Below are 18,057 nucleotides of genomic sequence, written 5' to 3' on the forward strand. Positions count from 1 at the left end.
CCTCCGCCATGACTATCATCTTCGCTGTCATCATCATCCACTAGGTCGATGGAGAGGTCAATAGACTCCATCACACGCGTTACGGCGTCGCCGCCGCTGGCGGCTGACGGGCCGGCGCCAGCGGAGGCCGTGGACACGGCCGGCACTGGCGGCGCCGCTGGCACCCTCGGCACCCGCGGCGGGCCGGCTGCTCCCATGGCTCCGTGGGTGCCGGATGCAGCAGGCCTAGATGGCTGTGGAAGCGGGCAATCGAGGACGTTGTGGCCACCCGCGGCCGCCGCTGTCGACCCCCTGGCAGCGGCCGCCGCTGTCGTGACCCCCACCAGCTGTTGCTGTTGTTGTTGCTCGGGCGGCTGCGGTGGCCTTGCGAGGTGGCCAGCAGGATCTTGGTGGGCTATATCTCCGCCACCTCCGAACAGGCTTCCCTTGCTTGAAGGGCCGCCACCTACCTGCACTGTAGCAGCTGTCTGAACCAGTGCGTCGACGGGGGCTGCAGCTCCCGCATCCGCCGCTGTGACAGATGGCGCCGGTGGCGAAGCCGCCGCCGTCACCTCTCTTCCCCCTCCAGGCTTGCTTCCCTGGCCGCCGTCGCCGCCGCAGCTGCGGCCTGCGACCGCCCCCGGTTGCGAGAGAAGCGCGGCGAAGACTGGGTGCAGTCGAGGCCGAGGTCGGGGTCGGCTCCGAGCCCCTGCATCGGCCGCCGGCGCTCCTTCCCTCCCTCCCGCTGCCGAGTGCGCGGACACCTCCGATGCCGCATCAATCCTTGCCGGCAAGTGCTGCTGCTGCGGTCCGGGCTGTGCCGCTACTGCCTGTCCTCCTGTACCTATGGCAGCCACACAGCCAACCTCCGAGGGCGGCGCCGTTGCTCCTGCCGCTGCTACTGCTGCTGGCGCAGCGGCTGGGGCAGTAGTACCGGCTCCGGCAGCGAAAGACGTGGAACGGAAAGCTGCTCCATCAGCCCACTCAGCCGGCGGCATCCCGGCTGGCGAAGCGCGCTGCCCTACCCCCTGCTGTAGCTGGTGTAGCTGTTGATGCGCCGGCGCCGCCAGTTGCTGTTGTTTGCGCTGCTGATCCCACACCGAAACAGGCGACCACTCGTTGTACAAAGCCGCGTACCAACTGGGCACGTCCTCCACCCCTCCTGCTGCGACTGCTGCTGCTCCTGCGGCGCATATTCCAGCTGCTGCCGGTGACTGGCCGGCCGGCGCCGCTAAATGCCCCCGCCCAGATCCGGCTCCTGCTCCCGGCCTGGCAGCTGGTGCGCCATTCCCCCCACGTTCCCCGGGTCCAGGTGCTGCTGCTGCTGCTGCTACTGCCCCCGCGCTTAGGAGGGCTCCAGGACTCACCACGGCAGTAGCGGCGGCCGCTGAACCCCCCTGCCTTGCGCCCCCGGTAGGGTGGAACTTGGCGGGGGTCGAGGGGGCGGCTGTAGCGGTGGCGGCTGTGAGGGAGTCGCTGGGGGACGTTAGGAGCGCCGTGCTCGGGGTTTGGCCTTGTTCTGTTGAAGCGGCGGCCATTGCTGCAGAGGGCGGCTCCGCCTCCGCTTCCTGCTGCTGCTGTTGCGGTTGTTGTTGGGCCTTGCGCTTGAAGTAGACGGCCCAGGGAGGAGGCTTGGAGGCGTCGAAGGCTGTGCGCGGCGGGGCCTGTGGATGAAGGGCAATAAATGATAAAGGGGGGGTGAGGGGGAAGGACGGACGGAATGTGGTGAGGTGTTGAAATCGAAGGAGGGGTTATCCCTAAGGGCGGAGGGGCCCTTCGTTGGGGTTTACTTGTACTCCCCTTCCCTTCCCTTCCCTTCTCTTCCCGTCCCTTCCCGTCCCACCCTCCCTCCCTGCTCCCTGTCCCGCACACCCCCACTCGTCCATTCATCACTCCCCCATTCCATCCCCCCACTCCTCTCCGCCCACCTCATACGCCAATCTGTTAACCCCGTCCCCCCAACCTGCAATTTGGCTGCAGCCGGTGCGGAGGCTCTGGTGGTGGCACTGGCCGGGTCGTTGTCCAGTTTGCACACCGTGATCCCCAGGCCCCGCAGCTCCTCCGGGGGTATGGCCAGGGCCCGCAGGAGCCCCACAGCCGCCGCGCGCAGGTCCCCCGCCTCTGCCGTGAAGCGACTCATGGTCACCGAGCTGCGGGCAGGGGTGCGCGGGTGGGGGGAGGGGGCAGGGAAGGAGGGGGGGAAGGGAGGGAGGGAGAACAGACGAAGATGATTACATGAAGGGATCGACGGGGGAGAGGAAGGCGCAGCATAGGGCCCTACAGGGAAGGTGTATTGGAAGGGGAGAGGGAGGGCGGGGGGAAGTTCCACCACTCTTTGTTACCACGTCGAGGTTGTTGTGGTGGGTGCGGTACTTCCCCTCCCTCCCACTCCCCACCCCCGGGACCTCCTGGGGCAACACCCCCCGGTGAGCCGTTAACTTGCGCACCGGGAGATGTTGTCACAGGCTCCGTGCCCCATGAACTTGGCGGGTTCCGGAGCGCCCGCCTGGCGCCGCTTCACCTTGAGCACCAGACACCTGCCACGGACGCCTGGCATGTGTGTGCGTGTGTGTGTGGGGGGGGGTGTTGGGGAAAGGAGGGAGTTAACCAGTATCCAATAACAAAAGGCGGGGTGAGGTGGGGGTGAGGTGAGCGATGAAGGAGTTCAGAGCTGGCGTGGGGAAAACCTGTGTTTTCTGATGACGACGATGGTGATGGTGATGATGATGATGGTGATGGTAATTTTTTGGACGCAGAAAGAGAACACCCAAGGCGAGAGAGAGAGTGTGTGTGTGTATGCAGGGAGCAGGTAACCCCCCCAGCCCCACCCCCACGGCCCCACCTGCCGACCTAAGTCTCGCCGCCACCTCCCCCGCCAGGTCCCCCAGGAAGCGCTCCACCTCCCCCCGACCACCCTCGGACTCGCACTCGAAGCGGATGCCGTAGTTCACCTCCGCACCCACCGACTTGCGCGCCTTTGGGGGGGGTTGATGTTCCAGGGGGTGGGTGGGTGAGGGGAGAAGAGAGGTAATGGAGTAGTGGGATGCGAGTGAGGTGCAAGTGGGGAAGTGGGGGAAGCGGGAGGTGAGAGTCCACAACGAGTGTGTGGTACGTGCAGGGGATGTGACGGCATCCGGCATCTTGCTTTGGCTTCTCCTATAGCAGGACTTCCCCTGCCCCTTTTCCCTCCCTTTCTGCCCCTATCCCTCCCTCTCCTTCCGGCATTTCCTTAACTTAGAGCTGCACGGCGCTTTCCTGCTTCCGCGCGCCGTGACCACCCCCACCCCCACCCCCATCACAGCCCCTTCCACGTGAGCACAGCTCACAGCGAGCAGGTATTCCTAAGCTCCGCCAGACGCATTACACAGAGTATGTCACATTACTCTGTAAAACAATAAGCCACAGCACCACCACCTCCTGCCCACCCCTCCTCACACACAAACTACTCGTATGCTGTTCTCGCTAATCCATGTCCGCAGCGTGATTTCTAAACAACACACAAAAACAACACCACAGCACAACAAACAAGTTCCAAAGGGCCTAGCCGCGGTGGAGATACTGGGACGTATACCCATACCTGTCTAACCCCATACCCGTATAACCCCATACACCCGCATACCTTGGGTGGCTCCACTCTCCGGTCGTCTTGCCCGTGTGCATGAGCCCACAGGTCCGCACCCACCCGGGCGCCCAGCCGCTTCTGAAGCAAGGTACGGGAGGCGGACCACACCTGCCGTACACGGGTGATACCCAGCTGGTCTTCGAGCTTGGAGGCGATGGACCAACCGACACCTGCAGAAGACACCGGCGGGTTGATGGGGTGGGGGTGGGGGGTGGGGGTGGGGGTGTGTGGAGGTGGGGGTGTGGGGGTGGGGGTGTGGAGGTGGGGTGTGGGGGTGGGGGTGTGGAGGTGGGGGTGTGGGGGTTAGGTGTAGGGGGAAATAACCATGGAATGCAAAACCCCGGAGAGGCAACTGCCTTTGCCGTGTCGTCAAGGAAAATGATGCAAATACCCGCCATTCCGGTTTAAAGAAGACAGGCAAACAACGGAGAGATGGACAGACGGATAGAAAGGCGGACAGATAGACAGACGGACAGACAAGCACTCGGTGAATGGATGGGTTGGCGCGTTAGGGAACCGAAACCTTCGAGGAGGGGAGGGCGCGGGGGAGGGCTTTACGGTGTGGCAGGGCCGCAAGGGCCCACCTGGCAACTCGTCCACGTTGAGGTCCCCCAGGAACTCCAGCACCGACCCACGGGTCACTCGGAACTGTCCGTTGGGTTTGGCACGCTTCGTCGCCAGCTTGGCGATCAGCATGTTGGGCCCTATGCCCGCACTCGCTGTACACTGCGTCGCGGTCGCGATGTCGTACCGCAGCCGAGCCGCGAGCTCCTCTGGCCCGCTGGGCTCCGAAACCAACCCGGTGACGTCCAGAAATGCCTCGTCGCAGGACATAGGCTGTACGATAGACGTGTACGACATCAGAATGCGGTACACCTGCGCAGAAGTGGTGTTGACAATGTGGCAAGTGCAGAGGGTGTGCGACATGGTGACGTGGGGTGGCGGGAATTGGGCGCTGGAGAGCGGTTATTGGCATTATGGACAAAGAGACGACGAAGTCCGTTACGGCCCAACAAAACAGTTACGTGGGCGGTGCATGTGTGTGCATGTGGGGGTTGACAAAGGGGGGAGCGAGGAGGGAGCGAGACGCGGGAGCTGGGTGTTTTGCGCTATATGTACCCACCTGCTCCGAAATCTCCTGATACTTTTCAAACTCGTACGGCACCACCACCAGATCCGGACAGCGGCGCCGTGCCTCGGCGATGAACATGTCGGCACGGACACCGAACGAGCGGGCCTGTGGGGGTGTGCGGGGGAATGCGGGGGTAGGGGGAGTGGGCTGGATGTGTGGTGGCGGATGTGGCGGGTTAGGGGGAGTGAGGCCGACGGGACGGAGCACTTGGTCACCGCGGCCACGTCGGTCGGTCCTGTAGGCGCATGCATCCATCCATTCCTCACCGCCTCACCCCCGCGCCTGCATGTGCGCAGCGGACCAGGTCCCGGTGCGGAACACGGACCATTGGGGCGTCTCACCCCCCTCCCGGCGGGGCCCCCACCGCGAGGCCTCCCCCCCACCTGCTCACCAGGTAGTTGGCTGACGACACCTCCCCGGTACCCCGGGCGCTGTTGGAGTGGCACACAGCCAGCGGCCTGCCCGCCAGCTCGGGCCGCCCCACCAGAGCCGCACTCGCGAAGAAGCAGTCCATGTCCACGTGCATCACCACACGCTCCGTGCCTGGAGGGGGAGGGGGAGGGGGCGGGGAAACGTGTGTTAAGGTGACACAAAGGAAGGAGGAGGTCGGGGTCGGGGGGGTGGCAGAGATTGAGCAGGAGGAGGAAGAGGAGAAGGCGCAATAGCAGTAGCACGGGATGGAGATTGGGATGATGCCCCCTGGTACGTACGTGTTCATCACAGAGACCACCGCGCCCGCCAACACCGTTCATACATACACACACGCAGCCTGTACAACACAGGCATGCATCCACACACGGCCATCCGTCCAGTAGCTAAGAGTCACTCACCCTTGGTGTACGGCGCCGGATTGGGTGCCGTCCCCTCCACCTCCGCCATGAGCGCCTCGATGCGGGTCTTCCAGGTGCCGATGAAGTGCAGCCGCGAGGACTTGAAGAACGTCTCCATGAACCGTGGGTCGGTGCGGGTTGACCTGTGCCGTATTAGGAATGGGAGTGGGGTAGGGGTGGGGTCGTTCCCGGGACGGTGATGACGGTACGGCACCCACCAGACCGCCCATCGGTGCTGTCTCCTCCGTCCTCCGTCCCCTTATCCCTCCCCCCTTCCTCCAGGCCCCATGACCGCCTCGTCTTCATCCTAGCCCATACCCCTCTTCGCGCTAGGTGTTGATCACACAGCTGGCGCAGAGCGCTCGCAGCTGCTCAGCGCCCCCTCGTCCCCCCTCCTTGATAACTTCCGTAGGGTTGGGTCACTCGTGCGGCCAGATGTCCTGTTGATGCCAAGATGAGCTGATATCCCGTTCCGAATCCCCTCCATACCTGCTCCCTCAACCCCCCCACCTGGGTGGTCCCCTGGCCGCATCGCTAGCCGCCCTCAGCTCCGCCGCCAGAGCCTGAGCCTGATCACCAGACTGCGGGCTGCCACCACCACGAGATCTGCGCACGCCGGGACTCGAACCCGAACCTCCGCTGGGACTTGCGGAACCCCTGGCAGCTCCGCCGCCGCCGGGGACTGCTGCTGTTGCATTCGCTGCGGCTGTGCTCGTGCCCGGGCCCCCTGCCACCCTCGTTGCCGCTTCATTGGCACTGGCAGGTGGTACGGCGACCCCGCCGCCGCCACCGCCGCGAGAGGCGCCCTCCACAGCAGTGTGGGGAGGGGGAGGGCTGCCGCTGCCACGGGGACGTGCTGGACAGGGCAAAGGCAGGGGCACGGGCACGCTGATGCCGCTACTGGTTCCAGCCATGCCCGTGCCGGCCGCTGCGGCTGCGGGGTAGGGTCGCCGAGGATGCGAAGAAGGCGGGCCCGGACCGGTTCCCAGGCCTCCAGCCTGGTGCAGCAGCGCCGCGCGGGTGCCGCCCGGTGCGACGCTGTCTACGAACCCGTGGGGCAGTAGGGGCTGCTGCTGCTGCTGGGGCCCTTGTGCTGTTGCGCGGACGCGCTGGTGCATCGCCGACGGACATTGCTGCTGCTGCTGCTGCTGTCCCCCCTCCCCCTCTTCCTCCTCCCCCCGGTGCTGCACCTGCCACACCCGCAGCTCATGGGCACGACCCGCCCCGGGCCCCTGTCCCGGCTCGCCACGGACCACACTTCTGGTGACACGTTGTCGCTTGGCGGGGCGGCCCTCGCCAACTTCATGCACCTCCTCCGGCCGCCGCCCCTCCAGTTCCTCCTCCTCCTCCTGCTGCTGCTGCTGCTTCTGCTGCTGCCCCTGCCGCTCCAATCCCTTCTCTTGCTGCTGCTGCCGCCCCTCCTCCTGCTGCTGTTGTCCTACCTGCCCCTGCCCCTGGCCCTGGCCCATAAGCACGGGGTAGAGCTCCTCGGGGGGCAGTTTTGGGGCGGCATGGCGCTTGAAGTCAAACAGCCGCCGCTGGTTGGGGTGGGCGGCGGACAGGGGCTCCAGCTGGAAGTCGGAGATCTGGGGGGCCGAGGAGAGCGCGGGGAGAGGGGAAGGGGGCCCCGTGGACAGCGACGGAGGAGGCGATCAGGAAACACGTCCGGTGCGACAACTGCACCTTTGGGGAGTGTTGTGGAGGCGGGTGGAGGGTGAGCGGGCACCGCGGGGGGAGAGGAGGGGCTTACAGGGTATGGCTGGATCCCCAAGGCGGTGGCGGTGGCGGTGTGGAGGTGAGGTGAGGTGAGGTGAGGTGAGGTGAGGTGAGGTGAGGTGAGGTGAGGTGAGGTGAGGTGAGGTGAGGTGAGGTGAGGTGAGGTGAGGTGAGAAGGAGGTGAGGTGAGGTGAGGTGAGGTGAGGTGAGGTGAGGTGAGGTGAGGTGAGGTGAGGTGAGGTGAGGTGAGGTGAGGTGAGGTGAGGTGAGGTGAGAAGGAGGTGTGAGTGGGCCAACGTGCGGAGCGACGAGAAAGCGTCTGCGTCGGATCTGATGGCGCAGTATCGTGATGGTGAAGATGATGGTGGGGGGAAAGATGATGATGGGGGGGGCGGGGGTGGTAGCACGTGCTATGTGCGTGCCGTATACACACAACGTACCGGAAGCAATCTCCCCGCGTTGATCGATGCCACCACCCACTCGGGCCTTACGATAGGGATGGGCTTTCTGTGGCAGCGGGGAAAGCAGGAAAGACGGGCACAGGGTTAATCAGGGTACAGGCGGTAGGGAAGGGACAAGAAGGGCAGGAGGTTGCGCCAATGTGGGGCCATAGGATACACAGTACAGTACAGTACAGTACAGTACAGGAGGCACCCGGTCCAAACCGGGGGAACGTTGAACGGTGGGTGAACGGTGGGGAGTTGGCCGACCCTGGGCGCCCCAGCCTCATCCCTATCCCAGGGCCTCATCTCTATGGGTACGAAAGCTATCCTTCCCCGCCCCTGCTTCTATGCCTACTGCTGCTAGTTCTCTACTTCTACGCGGCTCTCTTATCTACTGCTGCTGGTGGTGCTGGTGGTGCTGTTCCTCGCCTTTCGTGCGCCAGCTGCTTTATCTTGGTGTCGGGAAGGTTGCTGCAGATGATGTGGGTCACGCTGTCGCGGTTGAGGTAGTTTTCGAAGCGGCCGCCGTGGAGAGCCATGAGCTGCTTCAGCTCCTAGGGGATGGGGAATCCACATGTGGGGGAGGAGGAGCGGGGGGGGGGTGGGTAACGGTTTTGGGGATAATGAAGGCTCGGCGCGCCACGTTTGATAATATGTGAGGCCTGCCGGCCGTTTTACGCAGGATTGAGGGCTTGCTAGGACCACGGCTTGGCTTGGGAGATGACGTCGACCCAAACGGGGATGGGGCTTTTAGGTTTGTTCATGGCCAGTGCTGTAGGCGGTGCTTACGGACGTCCCCCTCTCCGGGCATTGCAGGATTTCCCCGTGGTGGTCCAAAGAGCCGTGGCGCCTTTAAGCTACGCACACGCCTCCGTCCTCACCGCATGCGATGGTCGCGTGAATCCGTTGACATATATAGATACGCCCCGAAAGATGTCGGATTTAGTGGCGATGTTCTGCAGCTGCTGTGCATCGAACTGCTCACGAAGCTTCACCACCTTTAACTGCATGTAACGGCCAAAGCTACCGTCGTGATGCATCGATTCCGCTGGGTCCTTTCCATCACGCTGCTGCTTTTCTTCGTTGCGCCCGGTCGCAGCTGCGTCTGTCCTCTCCCGGTGCCCTCGTGGATCCGCCATGAGCTATATTTCAAGCCGTAAGATGGTATTTACATGGTTTAAAGTTTCGAAAGGATTTCCAATTCGCTGGAGTGAGCCAACAAATATACTTTGTCTTTTTTTCCAAACGCAACGTTGTGATATGACCATCTCGAGACATCCGTTTCCGAAGGTTTAAAAGGTAACAATATAAATCCACACAACGACGTTCACATACAGAAACCTTAAAGACGTCAATTTACACTTCCTGCGATGCGTGCGGTGCTCGGTTATACGACACTCGAGCCAAGCCCTGTCATCAGACGACTCGTGCTCCATGGCAGTTGTAGTTTCCAGCATAACCTATTGCAGCTTCGGCTGTTGCCCTGTCGATAATTCGTTCGTCCCCCTGTCGAAAAACGAGGACGGGTCTCGGACTCAAGTCAAATCCAGCACCCTATTCTGCATCCAGTTCTATACTAAATACAAGCCTATGACCAGAAAACGCAGGCTTAACCTCAGTATAACAAAGCCGTTTAGGGCACACCCTGCCACACAGGTCCTGCTTGCTATCACACCACCCACCTCCAGCTGTCATCCCAGCCGCGCACCCAGTCACGCCCCAATGCTGCACGTGTTGTGGCTGGCGCCGTTTCACTGAGCTGCTGCGCCACATGGCGACGGAGCGCCTGTTGTAAGAGGCACAGGTGCGTGGCATTTTTAGATAAGCATTTCCTCTGAAGCATATTAACATCCCCTTAACCCGTGTAACAGACAACGCCACCTCCGGCGGCTTCGTGAGCCCGTTGTAGACTGTACCTTGGCGACCGTTCAACTGGTGTTGGCTCTGTCGTACACGCCTACTGCCTCTGGGGTACTCACGGACGGTCTTACCTCGAAAACTGCATTTCCCGACATACGATCAGGGGGCTGAAGTTGGCCTGTAAGCCATTTAAAGAGGTCCGGATTCTCCTGCCATGGCGCCATGACAAGGTTAACGACATACCAGTGCAAGATCAAAACATCACTTTCTTACCTCTTCAAGCACTAGCGCCATCTGTTTCAGCTCAGCAAAGTCCATTTTGGGAATGTTTACCTCGGCCCATAACCCGATGAGCAGGTCCAACTCGAGGAACCCTCGCTGTTTGCTTCGATACAATAATTTATTCACCATCTATGGAAAAATCATTATTTGGCTAAGGACTTTGTAAAAAGCGTCAGGACTTCCCGGAGAAGATGCCGGTTGGCACTCACCCCTCGACGGCGTTCCTCGAACGCGGGTCCGGCATCAGGTGATGATGAGGTCGACGGCACTGATGAATATGGAGCTGACGGCAGGCTGCATGCCACTGTGGCGCGTGGGGTCCATACCGCACCGATGGTCCTAGCAGCACGACGGAGCATGTTTACTAATTTTAGATGTACATGCAGCTAGCAACCGGGCTAAACTTGCATTGACAGCGTAGCTTGCATGACCTTGCGTACGGAGACTTTGTTTGGTCAACTGAATTACAAGCCACTACTGTCGTAAACAGATGCCACACGAGGTGGCCGTTAACATCAACCTTTCAGCGCCAAGCCGACCGCCATAATTTCCCCAATCCCCTCGTGGAAAGCGATCTGGCGGAGCCTTGTCCTAGTAAGGCGGGACGGAGTTCTTGGACCCTCTTGGTGTGTTGCGTGAGCGTGTGTCCTCATGCCGCCTATGCCATGCGACGCACTGCGGGATTCAACCCAAATCCATGCCATCTGTAAGCTTATGTCTAGGGCAGCTTACCGGGAGCCGGGGATTTACATGAATGCGTTATCTGTCTATTTCAGAGGGTCTCCTCAGGGCCCCCCTCACGGCTCGGGAATGTGCCCCACCGCGATAACACCTTTGGAGAGTAGTAACGAAAGGTAACCCCAGAAGCTGTCACACAATCGCTCACTCACACTTATGGACCACCTTTTACCTCTGCTACAGAGGTTTAGTCGTCCGCCGCTCGCTATCCTACGGCCTTTCCTTCTCATAGTATCTTCTTATCATAAATATATTCCTACAACTGCGATGGACAGGGGTCACGTTCCTTTGCCTCCACCTTCCTAGCAGCCTGCACCCGGCGGTATTTTTTAACACAGAGGACTCGCGCCTCACTCGCGCGCGAAAAGCCGGTCACAGAAGTGCAGAAGTGAGACTCTCATCCAAACGTCATCGTCATCCACCGCTAGCCAGCTCATCACATCTCCCCAGCAGCCTGTATCTCCCAATAAAGCATCTCTCTACAACCACTCCCAGTACGACCAACCAGATCCACAACGGGCGTTACGTGAAGCAATGCCCTTTCGCAGGCAGCCACCGCCGCCCCGGTCACCACGTTGGCACCACGCTGCCCGCTTGGGTTGCATTGGGTTGCAGCTCCTGGATTGGGAAGATCAACCTGACTGCACACAGGAACCCAAGTCAGGCTCCGCCTCGCCCCCGCACACCGCGTCTTGAGGACTCATCACCTGCTTCCCCCCTGCTCCCCCCTGCTCCCCCCCTGCTCCCCCCTGCTTCCCCCCTGCTCCCCTGGCACTCCCCGGTGTTCAGGTACTGCCCTGCTCCTCCTGCTCCTCCTCCTGCTCCTGCTCGGCACTGTGCAGGGCCCCCTAACCTCGGCACCTACTTGGCCTCCCACAGTATTGGTATGCCGTCTTCCCGCCAGCCGATCCGCCCGTCACACAGGGCCGCCACGCAGACGGGGTAGACCTGGTGCTCCTCCTTCAGGACGCGGGCCGCCAGCTGCTTCGGTGTGTCGGTGGGGAACACAGGCACCACACGTTGCGCTAGGATGGGTCCGGTGTCGAATTGCTCGTCCACGAAATGGACGGTGGGGCCGGAGAACCGCGCCCCGGACGCGATGACGGCTTTGTGCACCCGCTCGCCGTAGTAGCCCTTGCCGCCAAAGGACGGCAGCAGGCCGGGGTGGATGTTGAGCATGGCGCGAGGGAAGGCGCGGCAGAGCTCCCCCGGTATGAGCTTGAGATAGCCCGCCAGCAGCACGAAATCCGCCTGGCGAGGTGAAAACAAGACTCCTGTTTATTGGTCTCTTTCGTCGCTCGTTTAAAGGTTTAGTAAAGCCAAGAAGCTTAAACGATAGCGGACATGAAGTTTATCTCTTCATTTGCGCTTGCATTTTTATAGCGCCATAATGTATAGATAAGTGTGCATTGCTTTCCCCTGTTCCATCCGAGGGACGGCGGGAAGGGGGGCTTCTAGACGGAGGATTTACCTTCGGCGTCCCCTTAATGATCTTTCCGTTGTCATGCCCTTGCTAAGAGCACACAAATCCGGAGCATACCCACACGCCCACATCCCGGAGAGAGACCACACGCGGAAAGGGCCGTACCTGGTGTGCGGTCTTCAGGGCCTCCACGAGTTGCTCCGCAGTGAGGCCCTGGCCCAGGAACTCGCCCTTTTTGACGATGGGATAGGTGACCGTGGGGATGCCGTGCTCGCGCGCGTAGTTGACGCCGCCGCAGCTCGGGACGTCGCTCACGACGGCAACGACCCGGCCGTTGATGCGGCCATCGAGGCAGGCGGCGTGGATGGCCTTGAAGTTGGAACCGCCGCCGGAGACGAAGACGGCCAGGCGTGCGGGTGGCTTGGGTTCGAGGGTGTATTCCGGCAGGGAGCCATGCTGTGCTGCCGCTGAGACTTGGCGCGAGCAAGGAGGTGGAGAGTGGGGTGCAAGCGAGGATGATGTGTGTTGCCCAAGGTTGCTGGGCAATGCGATGCTAGGCCGAGCTGACGTCGTCCCGTTGGGAGCCTGCGTATACAGTCGGCATGCGGAGATGCAAGCTACCGGCACTCTCGAGCTGAGCGAGGCTGCCGAATGCGCTGTCTGCGCCCGCATGGGTCTTTCTCCAATGCCAATTTGCAACATGTCCCGGAAAATTAGTAAGGTATCGGGGCTGGATGGGACAGCTGAGAGTCAAGCCGTTATGACGCAGTACATAGTCCAGGCTATGCAGCGCATATAAATATCAAATGAGCTTCAAATGCCTCGATTAGGTTTACGTGCAGTAGGATGGGTCGACTCCCGCCGCACGTTGTCGTACGCAACGAGTAACGAGTTTCTTCATCGTGTATCGATGCATGGGCCGTGAGTTATCATGGACTAGAGTACCACTTGAGTGTGGCATAACAATTATAATCTTATTGCTTTGGATTCAATGTAAAATATAATGGTTTACGAAAGACAGGTGAACTAAAAGAGACAGAGACACATCGTCGTAACATTCCGCATAGGCTACAAATTCAGTCTTTTCCATCCTAAGTAATCACGCCTTTGAGTGAAGACGCTGGCATCGACTACCCAAACTTTGGGTTCACTTACTGAACTCCGGATGCCGCGTTCTGCAATTGATAATCCCATTTGAAATCACCGTTACCTATTAATTAATTGTGTTTCTTGCATTTTGGGATGGGGTTCTGAGGACATAGCGGACGGGAAGATGCGCGGGGAAGGCTGTTTGAATGCGCAACGCATAACCGCACGCAAATCCAGGCAGTTATGTAGGCTTAGGCTTAGCCAAGACAGAGGGTATGGCTGTGTGGTTAATGGGCCTAAGGGCTGCACTTGCTTCGGTTGAAGCAAGTTCAGCTCAGTCTTAACAGCATACCTGCACACTGCAAAGCCATGTGCAGATAAATACACGTGGTAACAACCCACATAGTCAAATGTATCTTGATTGCACGCTGAACCAAGCAGGGACTTGTAGGACCCTTCCAGAGCGCCCTGGACCCCTGGACCGTTGCCACGCCGTTCGAGCTTCCCTTCGTGACAAACCACTGCGACCCTACTACAGGTTACCAAAGGTTACGGCGTCCTCACAGGTCACGGAGAAATACACTTCCTGAGTTCCAAGCCGGTCATACACACAACCACTTACGACTACCCTTCGCAACCGGGGCACCGTCAGCGGGGCTCCAGGGTGGCTCATGGGGAGCCGCAACAGCTCCTCATAGCTCCTCATGCAATGTTTAATATAATCCGGATGTTTGCATTCGATCCTCCGTGTACTATCAACGTGTGTAATGTCAACCACTGAACCGAGCCCGCGCGGGCTTCGATTGCCGTTCACAAGCGCCCTTAGCCTTGTGCTGGACTGTGAAGCCCCAACTCAAAACCCTGTGCGGGGCCAGAGACTCTCGCCTTTGCCTCGGTGGCACGAGCAAGCATGTCCGGATTGCGAAATGGCCGGAGCGACACTCTCTTAGGAATGTGTCCGCAGTCACAAGCCCGGATCCATCCCTCCCTCCCTCCCAAGCCAGGATCCATCCATCCATTGCTCCAGCCCCATCCGTTCCATTCATCATCCATCCGTATGCCTGCCCAACCATGGACCTGTCGAATGGTATATCGGCAGGGCTTGGGGCCGCCTATGCTTACCATGCTCTGGGGCTATATGGTCTCTCCTACCATACCCTCCGGCCATAGAGGGGTGACGGCCGCATTACCTCCCAGGTACCAGTAGCAGCAGTAGCAGCAGCCTCCAGCCATGAAGTTCAGGCATGGGACTCCACCTGCGCCAGGTTACGTACCCCAAACGCTGCTAGATGACACACACACACACACACACACACACACACACACATGCAAGAGACCGTCACTCCTGCGGCTCTCCATCCTGGCCAACACGAAGGTGCTTCTTGTTTCGTTCCCATCCGCATCTGCCCTCAAGTACCCGAGGGCCTCCTCTTGGGCTGCTGCGGTGGCGGCGTAATGCTGCGGAACGGCGCGGTTGTAGCCCCATCAGGCGCGCGCAGGCATAAGGGACGAGTCAGGTGACGGTTAAGGGTAACGTACGGAATCGCGTATGTAGGGACATGGTTGGCTTTAAGCGCTAGCCTCAGCAATATAAGGGACGCATTATCCTGGCGTTGTAAGTCGTGGTTTGGGAAACAGGAAACAAGGCTGCCAAGGCGGGTCGCTTACTGCACGGCATGTATCGGGGGTGCCGACCCACTGAACAGCGCTGATCTCAGGGCATAAGTCGATCCCAAAGCCGAATCCATGGAGTTGGAGATATCTTACCTCCGTGCTCGCCTCTGCCGCCAGGCTGCCAGCCTAGAACAAGCGCTTGGATAACGACCGCAGCTTGGCCCATCTTGGCTTGCTGAACTCCGGGCTGAGTAATGACTTCACACGATTACCAATAGGCTGGCCTTTCTCACTTAGGAGAACCGCGGCGTTGCGAAGATATTGGATGTGACTTCCGTTCTTACGATGGAACGGGTACTTCTGTTCCACGATAACGGCCTTCCGCATCGTCCCTGCCTCGACCTTCTCCCCACGAGCCTCTTTAACAACAACTTTTACGACGTCGCCTATGCTTGCATAACTGCCTTGTTGCCCATAGAAGCCAATGACCTGGGCGAGTCGAGCACCTGAGTTGTCAACAATCTTAAGGAAGGAGTTCTTAGGAATCATATCCTGTCGACTTTCGTGTAAGCCCAATTATGAGATCACGTGTATGCTAGGCACCGCATACAGCTTATTAGGAAAGGCTTGCAGTGAGTTTAGCAGTAACAACCGGAAGCGAGAACTCAAGCAATGCACAAAATATTTAGAACTCTCTGCTTCGGACGGACCATGCAGAATGCGATTTCTTACAGCGGACCCATGCAGCAGGCTCTTTCGGTTAGTCCGTTGTACGTATGGTCGCGGAGCTCAAACATCACATGACAACGCAACTCCATAGCTTGTGTGTCTTGTCTCTCAATCGATGTTGTGGTAGAGAAGTTGGAAATGGAGGACAACCGGGCCACCTCTGCTGAAACGATTGTTGCTGATGGAAAGATTAACAGGAAACCAAATGGAGGGCTTCTCGTGGTTTGCTGGAAGAGTTACATCGAGGAGCTTAAGACACGTCCGCTACGGACAAAATGTATAACATCTGCCTGCGTGGCGGGACTGAGCGACGTGGTGGCCCAACTCATAATTTCGGGCCACTACAAGAGCGTTAAGCGCACCTTGGCAGTCGCATGCTTCGGCGCTCTCTACACGGGCCCATCAGCGCACTATTGGCAAAAATTTATGGAGCAATTGTTCTCTGGCAGGAAGGACTTCAAAACCGTGTTGCAGAAGGTGCTTGTGGATCAACTCACGTATGGGCCCGTATGTAACGGTGAGCAGCTTTCCTTCTGTACTATGTGTCCAAGGCTGACGCATGGGCTCGGTGGCCGAGCGGCTGTTTCGCAACTGAGATTGGCGGGTTTGCCTGCGCGTCGCATGAAACGAACCCTACTGACTCAATGCTCGCACAAATGCCTGCAACTGCAGTCCTGTTCATGTCCTTTGCTACGCTGGTGCTGGAGGGCAAGCCTTTCAGCTTCGTCAGACAAAAGATTGCGAAGGATTACCCCGGCGTGCAGCTGAACGGGTGGCGACTCTGGCCCCTTGCGGCTTTAATCAACTACCGCTTCGTCCCGCTGCAGTTCCGCGTGTTGTTCATTAATGTAGTGGCCTTCATCTGGACTACTTTCCTGCTGCTCAAGGCAAAGCGGGCGCAGGCGCTGCAGGTCATAGCCAAGCCGGCCGCGGCTTAATTAGCTTTCCATGAGCAGGCTGCGCACAAGGTGGACAGTCGTTCACCAGCTCCACGACTTCCATCGGGCAGCAGGAGGCGAGGTTCAACGACCCGAGGTTCAACTCCTAGTGTCCTCGTGGCTCGTAGCTGTTTTTGCAATGGGCGTGGATTTATAGGTAAAAACACTTGTTCTTGTACCATTCATTACCTGTAAAGTTATTCTTACAAGCAATACATGTGCGATACGACCATGTGGGTGTGCCGCTGACCGTTTTGTGAAAGCTACCGGCGGAGTGTGTTTGCCGGTATAAGACGCGTGCGATGGGAAGGACAGAACGTGACATGCCTATCACGTGACACGACACCTTTTTCATGATGTGCGGGGTCGTATCTGTGTCTGTCGCTGTATCGGATGTGTTTTTCGCGCGATGCCAGTTTGTCATTTGATGACAGCTTGCAGTACTTGCTGCATTTTGATAGTTGTATGCGCATATATGGCCATGCTATTTACGCCTGTACGCCTGTAATTTTGAAACGAAGAAATAGTGCTAATCGGTGGCGCAGCCCTTGACTGCCGGAAGTGTGTCGGTGCAAGTCGACCTTCTGTCGTCAAGCACATTAGCGCTCGTGCTGCTCGCCTATGAGGGTCTTTGACGGTATGCATATCGACGACTTAGCTCAGATGATACGGCTGCACTGGTCGTGTCATGCTTCTTTGGCCGCCCCTTGAATTAGACAGCGTGCCCCGGGGGCTTTGTCCGGTGACGCTGGGTTCGTGCTTGAGCGAACATCGATACTGCAATTCCCGTTAAGCATGTGTTTTTAATCCTGATCTGCTTAGGTACCGACAAATGGTGCTTTTCACTGTAATACCCTTTATGGTCCCTTACATGTATATACATGTTACGTACACATGCATTTTTTCTTCTTTCCGAAATCAGGACGCCTGGTCTGCCCAGCGGCAGAGCGCCTGGACTGCCCACGTTCCAACGCAAAGCCAATCGCCTCAAAACTTCTATCACACTGATCGAGCTTCCACAATATTCTGCTCAGCACAGGACGACATAGGAGAAGCACCTTACCGCTGAATATCGATCTAAATAATCATCATAGTTTCCATGCACTTGTTTACTACATTACGCATAGCACAAAAAAAACACCGGGCCTGGTAATACGCCCTGACGAACGGACTTAAAAACCCCGACATTCCTAGCTTAAATGGTTTAGGACTAGCCTCATCCAAATTAGCCTACTCAAGCCTACCATTTGACACAGGTCCGAGCTACGGCACTAACGGCTACAGTCAAACACAACCTAGACATCCTCGGGGTCAGTGTTAGTGGTTCACTGTTTGGTCACGCTACGGAAAAATAAAAATACGGCATGCACAGGCATGACCACTCACCACGACTGTGAACTTTGGCTCCAAAGAGGTCAGAATCATCGTATGAAGGCAACGGCAGCATTACGCCAAAACTGCTGCAGGTTACACTCGACACAAATGCAATTTCAGACATCTGGAGGGCAACACACGCACGCAGATCAAGTGGCATGACAGGTCTGCTTATGTAACCCAACGCCCCGACTAAGAACATGGTCTAATATGTCTTCCGGCACTTCTACGTCTCTTGCTACTCACGTCGCTCAAATCGCCAGAGCTATGCTCATGCCAGCAAAGCCC

The 18,057-nt window shown here is 58.8% G+C and overlaps 5 protein-coding genes across 5 annotated transcripts in view; 1 reads left to right on the forward strand and 4 right to left on the reverse strand.

The window, feature by feature from the left end:
- Positions 1-8,861, reverse strand: part of VOLCADRAFT_97374 (uncharacterized protein) — a gene marked incomplete at both ends in the record, with an annotated part of 11,491 nt that extends 2,630 nt beyond the window's left edge. Inside the window, 14 exons of the mRNA XM_002956378.1 lie at positions 14-1,643; positions 1,943-2,129; positions 2,427-2,529; positions 2,822-2,954; positions 3,662-3,771; positions 4,186-4,477; positions 4,725-4,838; positions 5,000-5,015; positions 5,117-5,276; positions 5,564-5,706; positions 6,074-7,149; positions 7,720-7,786; positions 8,101-8,276; positions 8,604-8,861. Coding sequence (XP_002956424.1) covers positions 14-1,643; positions 1,943-2,129; positions 2,427-2,529; positions 2,822-2,954; positions 3,662-3,771; positions 4,186-4,477; positions 4,725-4,838; positions 5,000-5,015; positions 5,117-5,276; positions 5,564-5,706; positions 6,074-7,149; positions 7,720-7,786; positions 8,101-8,276; positions 8,604-8,861 — 4,465 coding nt within the window. The remainder of the gene's footprint in view (positions 1-13; positions 1,644-1,942; positions 2,130-2,426; positions 2,530-2,821; positions 2,955-3,661; positions 3,772-4,185; positions 4,478-4,724; positions 4,839-4,999; positions 5,016-5,116; positions 5,277-5,563; positions 5,707-6,073; positions 7,150-7,719; positions 7,787-8,100; positions 8,277-8,603) is intronic.
- Positions 8,862-9,391: 530 nt separating this feature from the next.
- On the reverse strand, positions 9,392-9,993 carry VOLCADRAFT_66963 (uncharacterized protein; the record flags this gene model as incomplete). The annotated part of the gene is made up of 3 exons (XM_002956379.1): positions 9,392-9,508; positions 9,714-9,791; positions 9,856-9,993. The coding sequence occupies 3 exons, from the start codon at positions 9,991-9,993 to the stop codon at positions 9,392-9,394; spliced, it is 333 nt and encodes a 110-aa protein (XP_002956425.1).
- A 1,470-nt stretch (positions 9,994-11,463) lies between these two features.
- Positions 11,464-12,697, reverse strand: VOLCADRAFT_66954 (uncharacterized protein; the record flags this gene model as incomplete). Its single annotated transcript, XM_002956380.1, has 2 exons — positions 11,464-11,853; positions 12,191-12,697. The coding sequence occupies 2 exons, from the start codon at positions 12,695-12,697 to the stop codon at positions 11,464-11,466; spliced, it is 897 nt and encodes a 298-aa protein (XP_002956426.1).
- Positions 12,698-14,914: 2,217 nt separating this feature from the next.
- On the reverse strand, positions 14,915-15,277 carry VOLCADRAFT_66894 (uncharacterized protein; the record flags this gene model as incomplete). The annotated part of the gene is made up of 1 exon (XM_002956381.1): positions 14,915-15,277. One exon carries the CDS (start codon positions 15,275-15,277, stop codon positions 14,915-14,917), a length of 363 nt encoding a protein of 120 aa, XP_002956427.1.
- A 301-nt stretch (positions 15,278-15,578) lies between these two features.
- Positions 15,579-17,260, forward strand: VOLCADRAFT_107206 (uncharacterized protein). Its single transcript, XM_002956320.1, has 2 exons — positions 15,579-15,974; positions 16,130-17,260. Exons 1-2 carry the CDS (start codon positions 15,596-15,598, stop codon positions 16,393-16,395), a joined length of 645 nt encoding a protein of 214 aa, XP_002956366.1. The 5' UTR covers positions 15,579-15,595; the 3' UTR covers positions 16,396-17,260.
- Positions 17,261-18,057: the final 797 nt, after the last annotated feature.

The sequence above is a fragment of the Volvox carteri genome (assembly GCF_000143455.1).
Source record: "Volvox carteri f. nagariensis unplaced genomic scaffold VOLCAscaffold_60, whole genome shotgun sequence".
Taxonomy (NCBI): Eukaryota; Viridiplantae; Chlorophyta; class Chlorophyceae; order Chlamydomonadales; family Volvocaceae; genus Volvox; species Volvox carteri.